The sequence below is a fragment of the Oryctolagus cuniculus genome, chromosome 10 (assembly GCF_964237555.1).
Source record: "Oryctolagus cuniculus chromosome 10, mOryCun1.1, whole genome shotgun sequence".
NCBI classification, from domain to species: domain Eukaryota; kingdom Metazoa; phylum Chordata; class Mammalia; order Lagomorpha; family Leporidae; genus Oryctolagus; species Oryctolagus cuniculus.
In genome coordinates this window covers 102,520,610-102,532,936 of record NC_091441.1, presented here as the reverse complement: position 1 = coordinate 102,532,936, position 12,327 = coordinate 102,520,610, and the positions used below count along the sequence as shown (strand labels likewise).

The following is a 12,327-nucleotide window of genomic DNA, read 5'->3' as shown; positions in this document are numbered from 1 at the left end:
TTTTGAAAACCTTTTATATGAAGCAACTTCCAAAAATGTTGCACCAGAATCAACTGATCCTTTAATTCCATTTTTTTTGCCATGAGCTCTCTGAGCTGACTGTGTACAGGGCCCTATTCAAATGACATGACCCATGACCCAAAAATAAGTGCAGCCCTCCGGCCAGCCCTGAGAGCCGACTTCTCTCCATGGGCCGCCCCCGCCCCCCACTTCCCCTTTCCCCGTGTGCAGCAGCGCCCCGGCTTGGAGGCATCAGTCTGCTTGCGCGCGCCTTCAGAGGCTACGCTTTCTCCTTATCCCAGCAGTTCTCACCCTCTCCTTTCTGACTGCTGATTGCTGCAGGCGACAGCAGGTGACTCCCCACCCTCCCAGGCTACCTCAGTAGTAATAAGCTGGGTTTCCTTTCTGGGGTTTCTACCCCTTAGCTGCTGGCTCGCAGCACTCAGAAGGCCTGGCTCAGCCGGGGCCCTACCCCAGAGAGCAAGCGCTGGTGGGACCCGCCTTGCTCTGCAGCCCTGGCACTGCCCTCCCCGGTGAGTCTCACCCTTCCTCCTCTTCCTCCTCCCCTGCCCCAGTGTCACCTGCCCTCCATTGCACGCCACCACGATGGCTTCTAAGACTCAGGCTTGCACTCATTTTTTTCAGTGATCACAGGCACCAGGCATCTTGCTAGAAACTTCCAGCAAGGCAAAGGTGAATCGGTGGGGCCCGGATCGAGCTCTTGTAGGGTGAGTAATAAGACGCTGTCCCCACCCACGCATGTCAAGTTTAGGTTCAAAGCAGTTTGTGATCCCTACCTTAAAGGAAGGAAGAAGAGCAGGTGCTGGGGACAGGTGACAAGGAGGTGGCCAGGGGCTGTGAAAAGGAAAGCCCCAGGAGGGCTTTGGGTCTGAGCATCTGCCTCACAGAAGGGATTCTTTGGAGCAGTGACATTGGAAGCCAGCAAATTTGGCAGCAAGAGGTGAAGGGAGGGTTGTGGCAAACACAGACCACGGCTTCTCGGAGGCCGTTTGATCCAGTGCCATGGCCTCTGGTTGCAGTGGCATGGCGAGTGGTCGGTGGAGAGCATTGATTAGGAAGCAAGATGGAAAGTCCCAGTGTGGCCCAATTCTTGCTCCATAACGGTGGGTGCGCGCGCGCGCGGCTGTGGGTGAGGTTACGCTGCAAAGTCTGAAAGGATGCATTTCAGAGATTGAACAGTGGCTACAGGGGGAAAGGGTGCTTGGCGGGTTTCTAAGTTCTGTGTTCTGTTTGAGAGATGTCTGCAATTTGGGAATATGTTTGTGCATTGGGAAAAGATAGTCAGCAAAGCAAAGTAATTTTCAGTGACTCATCGTGGGTACTGGCTGTCCTTCCAAGCACACCCAGCCTCTTCCATTCTTAGCCTACTCCATAGACAGCAGGTCCCACAGGTGAGCCTGGCGGAGGCTGGTACCGGCCTGGGCCAAGCTGCCTCCACACTGCCTTTGCTGCAGGAGCCAAAGCTAACCTGCCTGCTGTTTCAGGTTAGTTAACCTGGGGCTCCACAGCCCCTCTCTCCCAGCCCCTCTCTCGATCCGTTCTGAAGCCCCCTTGGGTTCAGCCCACCCACTGGCTGGCACTGGGAAGCCCTGGGCCTGGCACAGCTCCTGTCAAACACGTGGTGGTGCACCCCAGGAGCAGTGAGTGAATAATTGGGTACACAGCCCGCAGCCCCCACCCCCGAGGGGGCGAGAACAGAGCAAAATGACCAAAAAAGCAGGAGATGATTCAGCCTGCGTGCAGCAAATCGGACAGAGATCCTGCCTCAGGGTAGCGTCCCTTCCCGGGTAGGGGGTTGCCCGAGAGCTTCTTCAGGACAGCAGGGTGTGGGCGAACGGTGGCCGGGCAGTGCTGGGGTCAAGGCTGACTTTCTGCACAGGCACTTTTCACTTCTGCACCATCAGCGCTGGCCCCCTCTCCTCCCCTCCCCCGCTCCATGCAGCCTGGCTTTTGGGGCCCTTCTGGGTGTGTTTGTCCCGACCTGGAGCAATGGCCCTCTCCTCCCTGCAGTCTTCTGTCTTCCAGGGCCAGCAAAAATGTCACTTCCTCAACGAAGGCTTTCTGGATTTTTCTAGGACTAGGGACACGACTCCCTGCTCCCAGTTATGACCTGGTCTCATTGCCCTTTCCGTGGCTGGTATCTCACCCCTGCACTTGGATGTGAGCTTCCCAAGTTCATGGGTCAAGCCTAAGTCGATGTTGAAGCCGAGCAGGTGCATCAGGTGCTCAAGGCACACTGAGTAGGTGGGCTGTGGGGTGAGGCTCGCTGCATTCCACAGAGCGTATTCGCACACAGCACTGCACTTGACCCTGGCCAGCAAGCCCTGGGACAAGCTGGGCTGTCTCCCCTCCATCCCCTCATGCTACAGAAAAGCCAGGCTTGGGGAGGGCAGGTTGCTTCTTGCCAAGGTCACTTGGGCACAAAGACATGGATGGAGGGGTAGATGAGGACTTTGACCTTGGGTCCAGTGTGCTTTTCCCTACCACACACCCCCACGTAGCACAAACACAGGCAGCCTTTAAGAACTTGGGCTACTGCTGTGCCCATTACAAAGCCACCCCCAAAAGTGGGGGCAGAGATAAGCTGCTGATTAGGACACCGGTCACTCCCAGCAGGGGCCGGGGCTCCTGGCTCTCCCTGTGCTGTGGCCTGTGTGGGATTTCTTCCCTCTGCCCTCCCTCCTGCTCAGGGGCAGGAAGGAAATGAACGTAAGTAGGCACCTTTGCCGCTGGCGGACAGCATGGTCAGCAAGCCTCTGAGAGGACGGAGACATAGCTGCAAGGCCACCTGCAGGTCCGCGTGCCCACATCCAGAGCAGCCAGGCCCAGGGAAGGATCGCACGATGCCCAGAGGAGCCTTGGGGGCTCTAACTGCTAGCCTGGTGCTTGGTGTGGGATTGGCTTCTGTCGCAGCTGGGGTAGGCTGCAGGGGGCCCCTTCAAGTTTTGTAAACAGGTGGGCTGGGTGGAAGGGCCCTGGGTTGCTTTTTCGAAAAAAAGCTGATGCTATTCTTACAATAGCCCTTAAGATAAAATTTCACACATTTGGTAAAATATGTAAATCATCTACAAAACCTAGATCAAAATCTCACTTTCCACCACTCTTCAAAATGGCTCAGTCTCCTTCCAAGAAACATCTCCACACCTAGCAGCGGGGAAGAGCAGACAAGTTCACGTGAGCAGATCATGCAGCCCCCTCTCCTGCACCTTGCGGGTCAACCGGAAAACCTTGTTCTCTTCTATCAGCCCTGAGGTCTATTTTTAGTTTGTTTTTCTGTCCACCTGTGGTTTAGGGAATGCCTGTATCCTAACGTTGCTAATTGCTGGCTATTAAGGTTGTTTTCTCGAAGACAATCTTGCATAACATGTAAGGAAAGTTCATGGAACATGGATTTAAAAGATAAGGGTGTTTTGGTGCAGAAAGAAATTTTGAGATCCATGCCTTGGTTTTCCATCACACACGTTTCCCATGAAAATTTTGGAAATCCATCTTAATGTCTCTTTATGCGCATCTTTGTGGTTTTTTTTTTTTTTCCTTGTGAGAACACCAGCAGGTGAGGTGCTGGGTCAGACTCACCGCTTCATCCATTTCACCAGCCTCAGCTCTCACCTCCACAGAGGCCGTGGTAAACTCTCACTCCCCACGGCGGTGCAGAGGGTTGACCCCAAAGTCTTAGCAATGTCATTGTCATCTGTTGCTGCCTCCATCACTGCCTAGCACCAGGGCCTTTTTCCCCACCCTCCTTTGGTGGCTTCTTTGGGAATTTTTCTCAGGTGTTCTCTGATTCACTCACGTTCTTCAGTCAGTAAACAGGAGGTGACATAAGCCGGGCACACTAGGAGAACATGCAATGTCTCCTAACCCATGTCTCCAAAGCCAACCTTCCAGTTCTCCAAGCAGTAATGAGATGCAATGTGATCACTGGCCGTTTGTCATCAGGCAAAAAACAACGAAGTAAACCCGATTCCCAGCCCCAGGGTGGCGGCTAGTGGGATCGCCAAGCAGGCTGATGGGGTTTTTAACGGCACCTGCGGCAATGCTGCGTGGAAACCACTCCAGAGAGCCCAGGAACCCCCAACGCAGAAACACCTGGGGAAAGGCACAGAGCACGGCTTCCCTGAGGAAATGCGTTTCCCCTTCGCTGGGAACTATTTGAAAATAGCCAGGAGAGAAGTGGCCAGCACTTCACAGGTGGCTTTATCCTCTCAGCTGTCACGTGTTTGTCAGATTTCATACAAAAATGGGGTGCTTTTATCATAGTTCATTGGGAAACTTAATATTTTTAAAAGATGCATGCCGGAATCTTCCCGACACTCAGCGGGCTGCCGTGGCACTTGGCTCACGCCCGGGTGCTGCTGGGAGGTCGTGGCCGGTGGCCGATGCTGCCCGTGTTGGTTTCAGCTCAGGCCTGCTCCAGGCTTTCTAAGGTCTTGGAATCCATTTCCAAGGCATTTTTCTCCTTTTCCTTTTGTAACTCTTATTCGAATCTAATTCCAACTTAGTGAAAAGCATGAATTGTGTAGAGTGTTCACAGACACTTTACCACAACCATTGTCTTCATTTTGCCTCATTGGCATTCTCTCTCCTTACACACACACACACACACACACACTCACAACTACCTCAAGGTGTTTGAAAACATGGATTTAAGAGATAAGCCTATCTTGGTGCAGTTTTTTCCATCTATAGTTTTTTTCCATAATATGCATTTTCATGAACTTTTTGAACACTCCTCATATGCATGGATTTTGAGATTAATATTATACCAAACTACTACTTTTTTTTTTTTTTTTTTTTGAGAGAGAGAGAGAAAGCGAGAGATCTCCTAGCCACTGGCTCAGTCCCCAAATGCCCACAACAGTCCGGGCTGGGCCAGGCAGAAACTGGGAGCCGGGTACTCAACCCCACCTGGGTGGCAGGGACCCCACTGCCTGGTCCACAGACCGCTTTCCCCCAGGTCTGCATTAGCAGGAAGCTGGAATCGGAAGTGGAGCTGGGCTCAAGCCCAGGAACTCGAGTTTGGGATGCACCAGCATCTTAACCACCAGACCAAATGCCCACCCCACGCTGACCTTTTAACCCCATTTCCCACAGACTTTGTGGAAGTGCCTTCAGCCATCATAATTCTCTGAGTCACTGGGACTAAGCTGAAGATGCTGTGAATTTACCCCCGATTCCTCCAGCAGGTACTTCCTATGAGCAAGACGTTTTCCCATAGAACCACAGCACGGTCAGAAAATCGGGAAATTTAACGCCAACACTGTAGTTATCCGATTTACAGCTCACATTAAAATGCCCTTGATTTCCTAGTAATGCCCCACCCCCTAGCTCCAGGGCCAAACCCAGGATCTTTAAAAAAAAATTATTTGAAAGGGGGGAGAGAGAGAGAGAGAGAGAGAGAGAGAGAGAGAGAGAGAGAGAGAGAGAGAGAGAATTTTTCTATCTGCTGGTTCACTCCACCCCTCACTCCAAATGGGCCACGCTGAAGCCAGGAGCCAGGAACTCTGTCCCAGTCTGGTTAAGGCAGAATAATGAGGCCCTCGCTGCTGCATAGCCAATTAATTCAACAGCGATGAGAGCTGGTGAGAGCTTATTTCAAGAAGCAGTGTTTTGGGGAACGTGCCTGTCCCTTCCAACAAGCCCACGCCCGCACGCAGGGTTTGAGAGGGGAGGGGTGGCGCAGGTGGAGGTGCGGGAAGCAGTGGGGCCCAACACGGATGGCGCAGGTGTTCAGCTCTGTGTGCTGGTGGCCTTTCCGAGCCTCGCAGGCCAACGCTGTTGTTCACAGATCAGCTGCAGCACCAGCAGCCCGCCCTTGTCAGCCAAGATGTGAAAAGGGAAGACCTTCATTATGGGTACAGTCTCCCACGTGGGTGCGGGGGCCCAAGCACATGGGCCATCTGCTGCTGCTTTCCCAGGGGCATGAGCAGGGAGCTGGATCAGAAGTGGAGCAGCCAGGGCTCCAACTGGCGCTCCGGTGTGGGATGGCTGCATCATAGGCAGCAGCCCTCTGGTTCCGGGGTTGCATCTCCATGTCCTGTCCGACTCTGGGACTGCGGCCCAGGCTCTCTGCGTCATTGACCTTGCTGTCTTGGGATAACATCAGCCGGCTGCTTTGTAGAAAGTCGCTGGGCAGGGGTGGGCAGGTGCTTCCTCTCCTTGGGATGTTTTGTGTCAGGAAGGAAGATGCCGAGCCTGCCTCCTCCACGCACCTTTTTAGGGCGATGGTGCCGTCAGTTAGAGCCCGGCTGAAGCTGCTGGCCTCTGTCTTCCTCTGTCTTTGATTTGCTGTGTGTTGGGGCTGGCATCGGGGCGGAGCTTTGAGGCAGGGTTGACAGCCGAGTCCTAAGGTTCCCTGGCTGAGTCAGTTTCCACCCGTGCTCTTCTGCCTTCATCGCCTCTTCAGGACTTCCTGTTGGCATCCTCAGAAGACCTTTCTCTTCTCCCCACTCCCTCGCCAGGACTTTTGCCGCCACAGACGTCTGCTGGATTAAACGTGCTCTCAGGAGTCAGCAGGAGTCCTGTTAAGTCGACCCCTGCGCATCCTTCTGCCAAGTCCTCACGGTCTTTTGAGCATGTCCTTGCTTTCTGGGGCAAAAGCCTTGTCCCTGGCTCATCTTATAGTCTCCTTGTCCTGGCTCCGGAACCCGACAGTTCTCCAAGGAGCCCCCGTTCTTTTAGGACGGACAGGCATCGAGAAACCAAGAGCAGGCCACTAGCGCTCATGCTACAGTGTGTCAGTGCTGTTAGGCCTGCTCAGCAGAGCGGGGAAACACACACACACACACACACACACACTCGCTGTCCGTCTGTCCATCCTTGTCTACCCCCTGTGCATCCATCTTCATCCATCCATCCATCGTCTAGTCTGCCACCTGTCACTACCTCTCAGTCATCTGTTCTACCTATTAATCCTTTATTATCTCTCTCCATCCATCACCTATTCTCTATCATAATCTTAAAGACATGAGTTCATACCAATCCCTGAATTGCACCATAAGAGTGCAAGGCACCTTTCAGAAGTGGCTGGCAGAGAAGCTGGAAAGGGGGAAGCTCCCGCTGCCTTCCCCTGGGCTCCTGACAGCCAGGCATGGCTCTGATGAAGAAAATCCAAGCCTCCATCATACCGAGTTTCCTTCCCCCCTCACGGTAACAGCTGGATTGAGGTCCCATTACAATCAGCTGCCAAGTACTTAAAACTCGGGCTGTGTGTTCTGCCATCTGGGTGCACCTGCGGCTTCTTCCCATTCAGGATGCAGTGAGCCGTTCGGCCACCCTTTAGTCACCCCTGTGCCCTGCACCCCACCTGCCCTCAGGCCCTCTTTGCCAGCTCCTCACTTCCCAGGAAACCTCCCCATTCTGTTGCTGTAGTTTGCATCACGTGCTTTTATCCAGGTGGGTCCCTCTGCCTGTACTACTTGTGGTCTGGCTTCTTCTCAAAGTCGCCGTGTTGCTGTGTGAAGCAGTCACTCGTTCTTTACGTCTCTGTTGGACAGCCACAGAATAGTCATCCATTCATGGCTTGCCAGCCACTCGGGCTGCTTCTGGGGTTTGGCTGTTACCAATGAAGCTGCCATTTGCACTCATTCACCAGTCTCTGTGGGACATGAGCTCGCATTTTTCTGAGCCAAATACTTAGGAGAGGTATGGTTAACTCACATGGGAAGCGAGCAACTGCCAGCCTGTTTTCCAAAGAGGTTGTACCGCACGTTACGTATTGAAAACCACCGTACTTTCAGACAAAGAGGGCGGGTCACAATGTCGTCATGGAAACGGAGCCAGCAGGTGAGGGGTGGGTTTTCGAAGGAGCAACTTTTCTTCCAGAATCTGGAGGTGTGGCCCTGGCCATGCTTCTTCGAAATCTCCTGGTGCTCAGGGTATAAAAGGAAGCGCTCCGGCCCCGGCACAGATGAAGAATCGGTCAAGCTATTGTTTCTTGGGTTATTTAGGGGTGTTTTCTTCTCATCACCTGCTTACCCAGAGGTCCCTGGGCCTAGAACATTTTCAAAGCAACATCTGTCCTGTGAACACCTGCCAATCCCTTAGCTGGTGGAATGGGGTGGGGGAGGAGAGCCATGGAGCCACCCAGGACTTGAGGGAGGGGTGGGCTCCAGGGAAGATGGACTGATGCAAACAGGCTGGGTGGGGGGGCACTTGGGAGCCCCGCCTTGCCCCCCACCCCTGGGTGGAAGATGTGGGGCCAACTGCCATCAAACTAGCAGAGAAAAGCTGGAATCAGGTGACAGAAATCAGAGTCAAAGGTACAGGATGACTTCAAACGAGAGGTCCCTGTCATTTCTGTGTCTAGACTGTGGCATGATGTCAGCAGAACACGGGCTCTAACTCCTCCTGGGGCTTCTCCCCTCAACGGGTACAAAAACATTTAATATTTAATCTCTGACCTTCTGGTGTTTGGTTGTTACCTGGACAACTGCAAGCCGGGTCCCTGTTGATTTTCGCCCTCTCTTTCTAGACGCAGGCTTGCGGCTGACCACCATGACCCCCACGGAATTCGCAGTGAGTACAGCTGTGCCCTTGGGTGCCTAGAACACACTCACTCTCCTCTTCCCCTTTCTGGGGGCGTGGGAAGGAACCTGTGGTGGGGACGCACTTCTCGCTGTGGTCGGCTGTGGGCCAGCACGGTGGGCCTGGCAGATGCAGAGTCCCAGGGCTTGGGCAGGGGCGGTTGTGAACACGTGGGAAAGTGTGCCTTTCACATTATTGATCGTGAACGGTTGTTAGGCTCTTTCACTAGGCCTGGCTGATTGCATTTTCTGAAAGTCAAGCAAAAGAGGGTGAGAGAGAAGCCATTGAGATTGCTTTTGTGTTACTTTTTATGTATTTGAAAAGCAGAGACAGAGACAGAGAGAAACAGAGACTGATCTCCTGCGGACTTGTTTACTTTCCAAATGCCTGCAATGGCCAGGGCTGGGTCAGGCTGAAGCCAGGTGATGGGAACTCAAACCACGTCTCCCCCATGGGTGGCAGAGACCCAATCACTTGAACCACTGCCTGTTACCTCCCAGAGTGCACATTAGCAAGAAGCTGGAATCCTAAGGCAGCCAGGACCAGAACCCGGACACCCTGATATAGAACACAGGTGTCCCAAGTGGGGTCTAAATTGGCAGGCAAAATGCCCACCCCTGAATTGTTTGTAAAAAACAGGGCTGGCATTGTGGTGCGGTGAGTTAAGCTGCCACTTGCATCGTGGGCATCCCATACCAGCGTGCAGGGTCCCAGCCACCCCACTTCCAGTTCAGCTCCCTATAGGGCACCTGCGAAGGCAGTAGAAGCTGGGCCCGTGTGCTTGGACCCCTGCCACTCATGTGCAAAACCCAGATGGAGTTCCAGGATTCTGGCTTCAGCCTGGCCCCACTCTGGCCAATGTGGTGGCCATTTGGGAGTGAATCAGTAGATGGAAGATCTCTCTCGCTTCTCTATGTCACTCTGCCTTTCAACTAACTAACTAAATCTTTGAATTGCTTTTAAGAGACCCAAGGTGGGTGCCCTCTCTCTCTCTCTCTTGTACAATATTCTGCAGGCCTTATGTCATGGTATATATTTCTCTGGACAAACATAGGTGAACCAAATCATTATCCAGAGAATTTTTTTTTCTTTTACAGCCAAATGCAATTAACTATAGGATCAACTCACATCCCAGTGCTTTTATTGTATTTATAAATGCCTTACAACTGTGCCTAAGGGTTTCTCAAAGTCTGAGTCTGACGCATCGATCATGGAAACGCAGCCTTCCTGGAGGGCCCAGAGCTGCCCCTCACATCCACTGCAGGTTTCCATCAACTCTGCCGGAGTCATGGTTGAAATAGTTTAAATTAACCGAATTCTTCACAGTCGACTCATGATTCGTGAGCATGACACATTCCCGACTGGGGCACTGCACACTCAGGGCAGGTAGTTGCTTTGGTCCTGGTGAGGGGATGAGGCCTCTGGTCTTTGTGACAGTGAGAGTTAGACCCTCCATGACTAAGGGCAGTTTCGTGATGGGGAAGCCATATCTACCCGATTTTCTACTGCATCTTAGGCACCCTGTAGTATAGTGAACCTGTAGCCGGTGGATGAGCAGGAAATTCTTATTGAATAAAGACTGCTATAACCCGTGTCTGGCCCTCGAAAGCTCCCCAAAGCTGGGCGTCGAACAAGGAAAACAGGTTTGTTTAGCTCAGAGTCTTGGGCGCTGAAAGGCTAAGATCTGCTGACCCCACCGGCTCAGCCTCTGACAAGCGCCTCCTGGATACATCACCGCGCGGTAGACGGCAGCACGGAAAAAGCATGTGTGAGAGGGAGACAGCGGTCCCGTGGCGGGACGAGGAGCAAGAGGGATTTGGCAGGCACGTTCGTTCTAACGGCCGCTCTCTCAGAACCTAGTGGGGTCTCAAGGCAACCGAACGCACCCCTCAGTGAGCTGCCTACCTCTTGCAGGTCCCGCACCTGAATGCCACCGTGCTGGGGACCAGGCGCCCGGCACAGGAACATTGTGGAGGCGCACTCAAACCTTACCCAAACTGCAGCACAGCCTCATACATGACCTCACAATTCCTACTCCCTACACACACGGGTCCTCTGCCTTTTCACAGATTTCGGGGTAGGAAGAGCCAAGTGGCCCATGCATCTGCCACCAGACAGGATCTCCAAAAGATTGCCCTTGACCTCATGCTGCCTTGTGTCCCCTTGCAGAGCCTTATTCCCAATATGTCTGATGACTACAGCTATGACGCCACGTCTTCCATAGACGAGTACATGGCCTTCAACTTCACCGACCTCTTCTGTAAGAAAAGCAACGTCAGGCAGTTCGCGAGCTACTTCCTGCCCCCCTTGTACTGGCTGGTCTTTATCGCAGGCACTGTGGGTAACAGTCTGGTTGTTCTCGTCTACTGGTACTGCACGAGGGTCAAGACCATGACCGACATGTTCCTCCTGAACCTGGCGATTGCTGACCTGCTCTTTCTGGCCACGCTCCCCTTCTGGGCCATCGCCGCCGCTGACCAGTGGCAATTCCAGACCTTCCTGTGCAAAGTGGTCAACAGCATGTACAAGATGAACTTCTACAGCTGTGTGCTGCTCATCACGTGCGTCAGCGTGGACAGGTACATCGCCATCGCGCAGGCCATGCGAGCCCAGATCTGGAGGCAGAAACGGCTTCTCTACAGCAAGCTGGTTTGCTTTGCAGTCTGGGTGATGGCGGCTGCACTGTGCATCCCAGAGCTCCTGTACAGCCAAATCAGGAAGGAATCGGGCATCAGCATGTGCACCATGGTTTACCCCCGGGACGAGAGCACCAAACTCAAGTCCCTTGTCTTGACCCTGAAGGTCATCCTGGGCTTCTTCCTCCCCTTTGTGGTCATGGCTTGCTGCTACACCATTATCATCCGCACCCTGACCCAAGCCAAGAAGTCCTCCAAACACAAGGCCCTGAAGGTGACCATCGCGGTCCTGACCGTCTTCGTCTTGTCTCAGTTCCCGTACAACTGCATCCTGCTGCTGCAGACCATCGACGCCTACGTCATGTTCATCTCCAGCTGTGCCTTTTCCATCAACATTGACATCTGCTTCCAGGTCACTCAGACCATCGCCTTCTTCCACAGTTGCCTGAATCCCGTTCTCTACGTTTTCGTGGGCGAGAGGTTCCGCCGAGATCTCGTGAAAACCCTCAAGAACCTGGGGTGCATCAGCCACGCCCAGTGGGTTTCATTCACAAGGAGAGAGGGGAGCTTGAAGCTGTCATCAATGCTGCTGGAGACAACCTCTGGAGCCCTCTCCCTCTGAGGGGTCTTCTCCCAGGGCGGGGCAGATGGTGCTTTTGAAAACAGTTTCCCCGCTGATGGGACCCGAGAGAAACCAAGGGGGAACAAAGGACACAGAAAAGGAAACACACACAGCTCGGAAAGAGAAGAATGGGAACAACATTCCGACTTGTAGTGAGAAGTTGGGAAATCCGAGTTCTCAAAATCGGCTACTCTAGGAGGCTGTCGATGACCTCTTGGCAGCAACAATCATTTCCCAAGGAAGACTAAGGCACCACCTCGCAGACCACGCCCTGGCCTTGCCACCTGTCTTAGCACCGACGCGGCTGCTCTGGGGAGGAGCACTGTGAATCCCCGTGTCCCCACACAGGGGCAGAAGCACTGACTGCTGCCGGAGTCCCTAAGAACGGACGCTTTTCTGAAAACTTCCATCTTCAGGAAATTGCCTCCCTGGTTTTGCGCCTGACACCTGTGCCAGTTCTTACAGATCCTTCATCTAGAATCCTCCCGAACAATCTCAGATCGGATTCCGCTCGGGACTGCT

General features: G+C 53.4%; 1 protein-coding gene across 2 annotated transcripts; it reads left to right on the top strand.

Moving 5' to 3' along the window:
- The first annotated feature begins 393 nt into the window (after positions 1-393).
- On the top strand, positions 394-11,946 carry CCR9 (C-C motif chemokine receptor 9). Of its 2 annotated transcripts, XM_008260511.4 has the most exons (4): positions 394-533; positions 646-728; positions 8,495-8,538; positions 10,717-11,946. In XM_008260511.4, the coding sequence occupies exons 3-4, from the start codon at positions 8,518-8,520 to the stop codon at positions 11,803-11,805; spliced, it is 1,110 nt and encodes a 369-aa protein (XP_008258733.3). In that variant the 5' UTR covers positions 394-533; positions 646-728; positions 8,495-8,517; the 3' UTR covers positions 11,806-11,946. The 2 variants fall into 2 exon arrangements, with proteins under 2 accessions (XP_008258733.3, XP_051707641.2); XM_051851681.2 differs by lacking the exons at positions 394-533; positions 646-728 and adding an exon at positions 8,265-8,392.
- Positions 11,947-12,327: the final 381 nt, after the last annotated feature.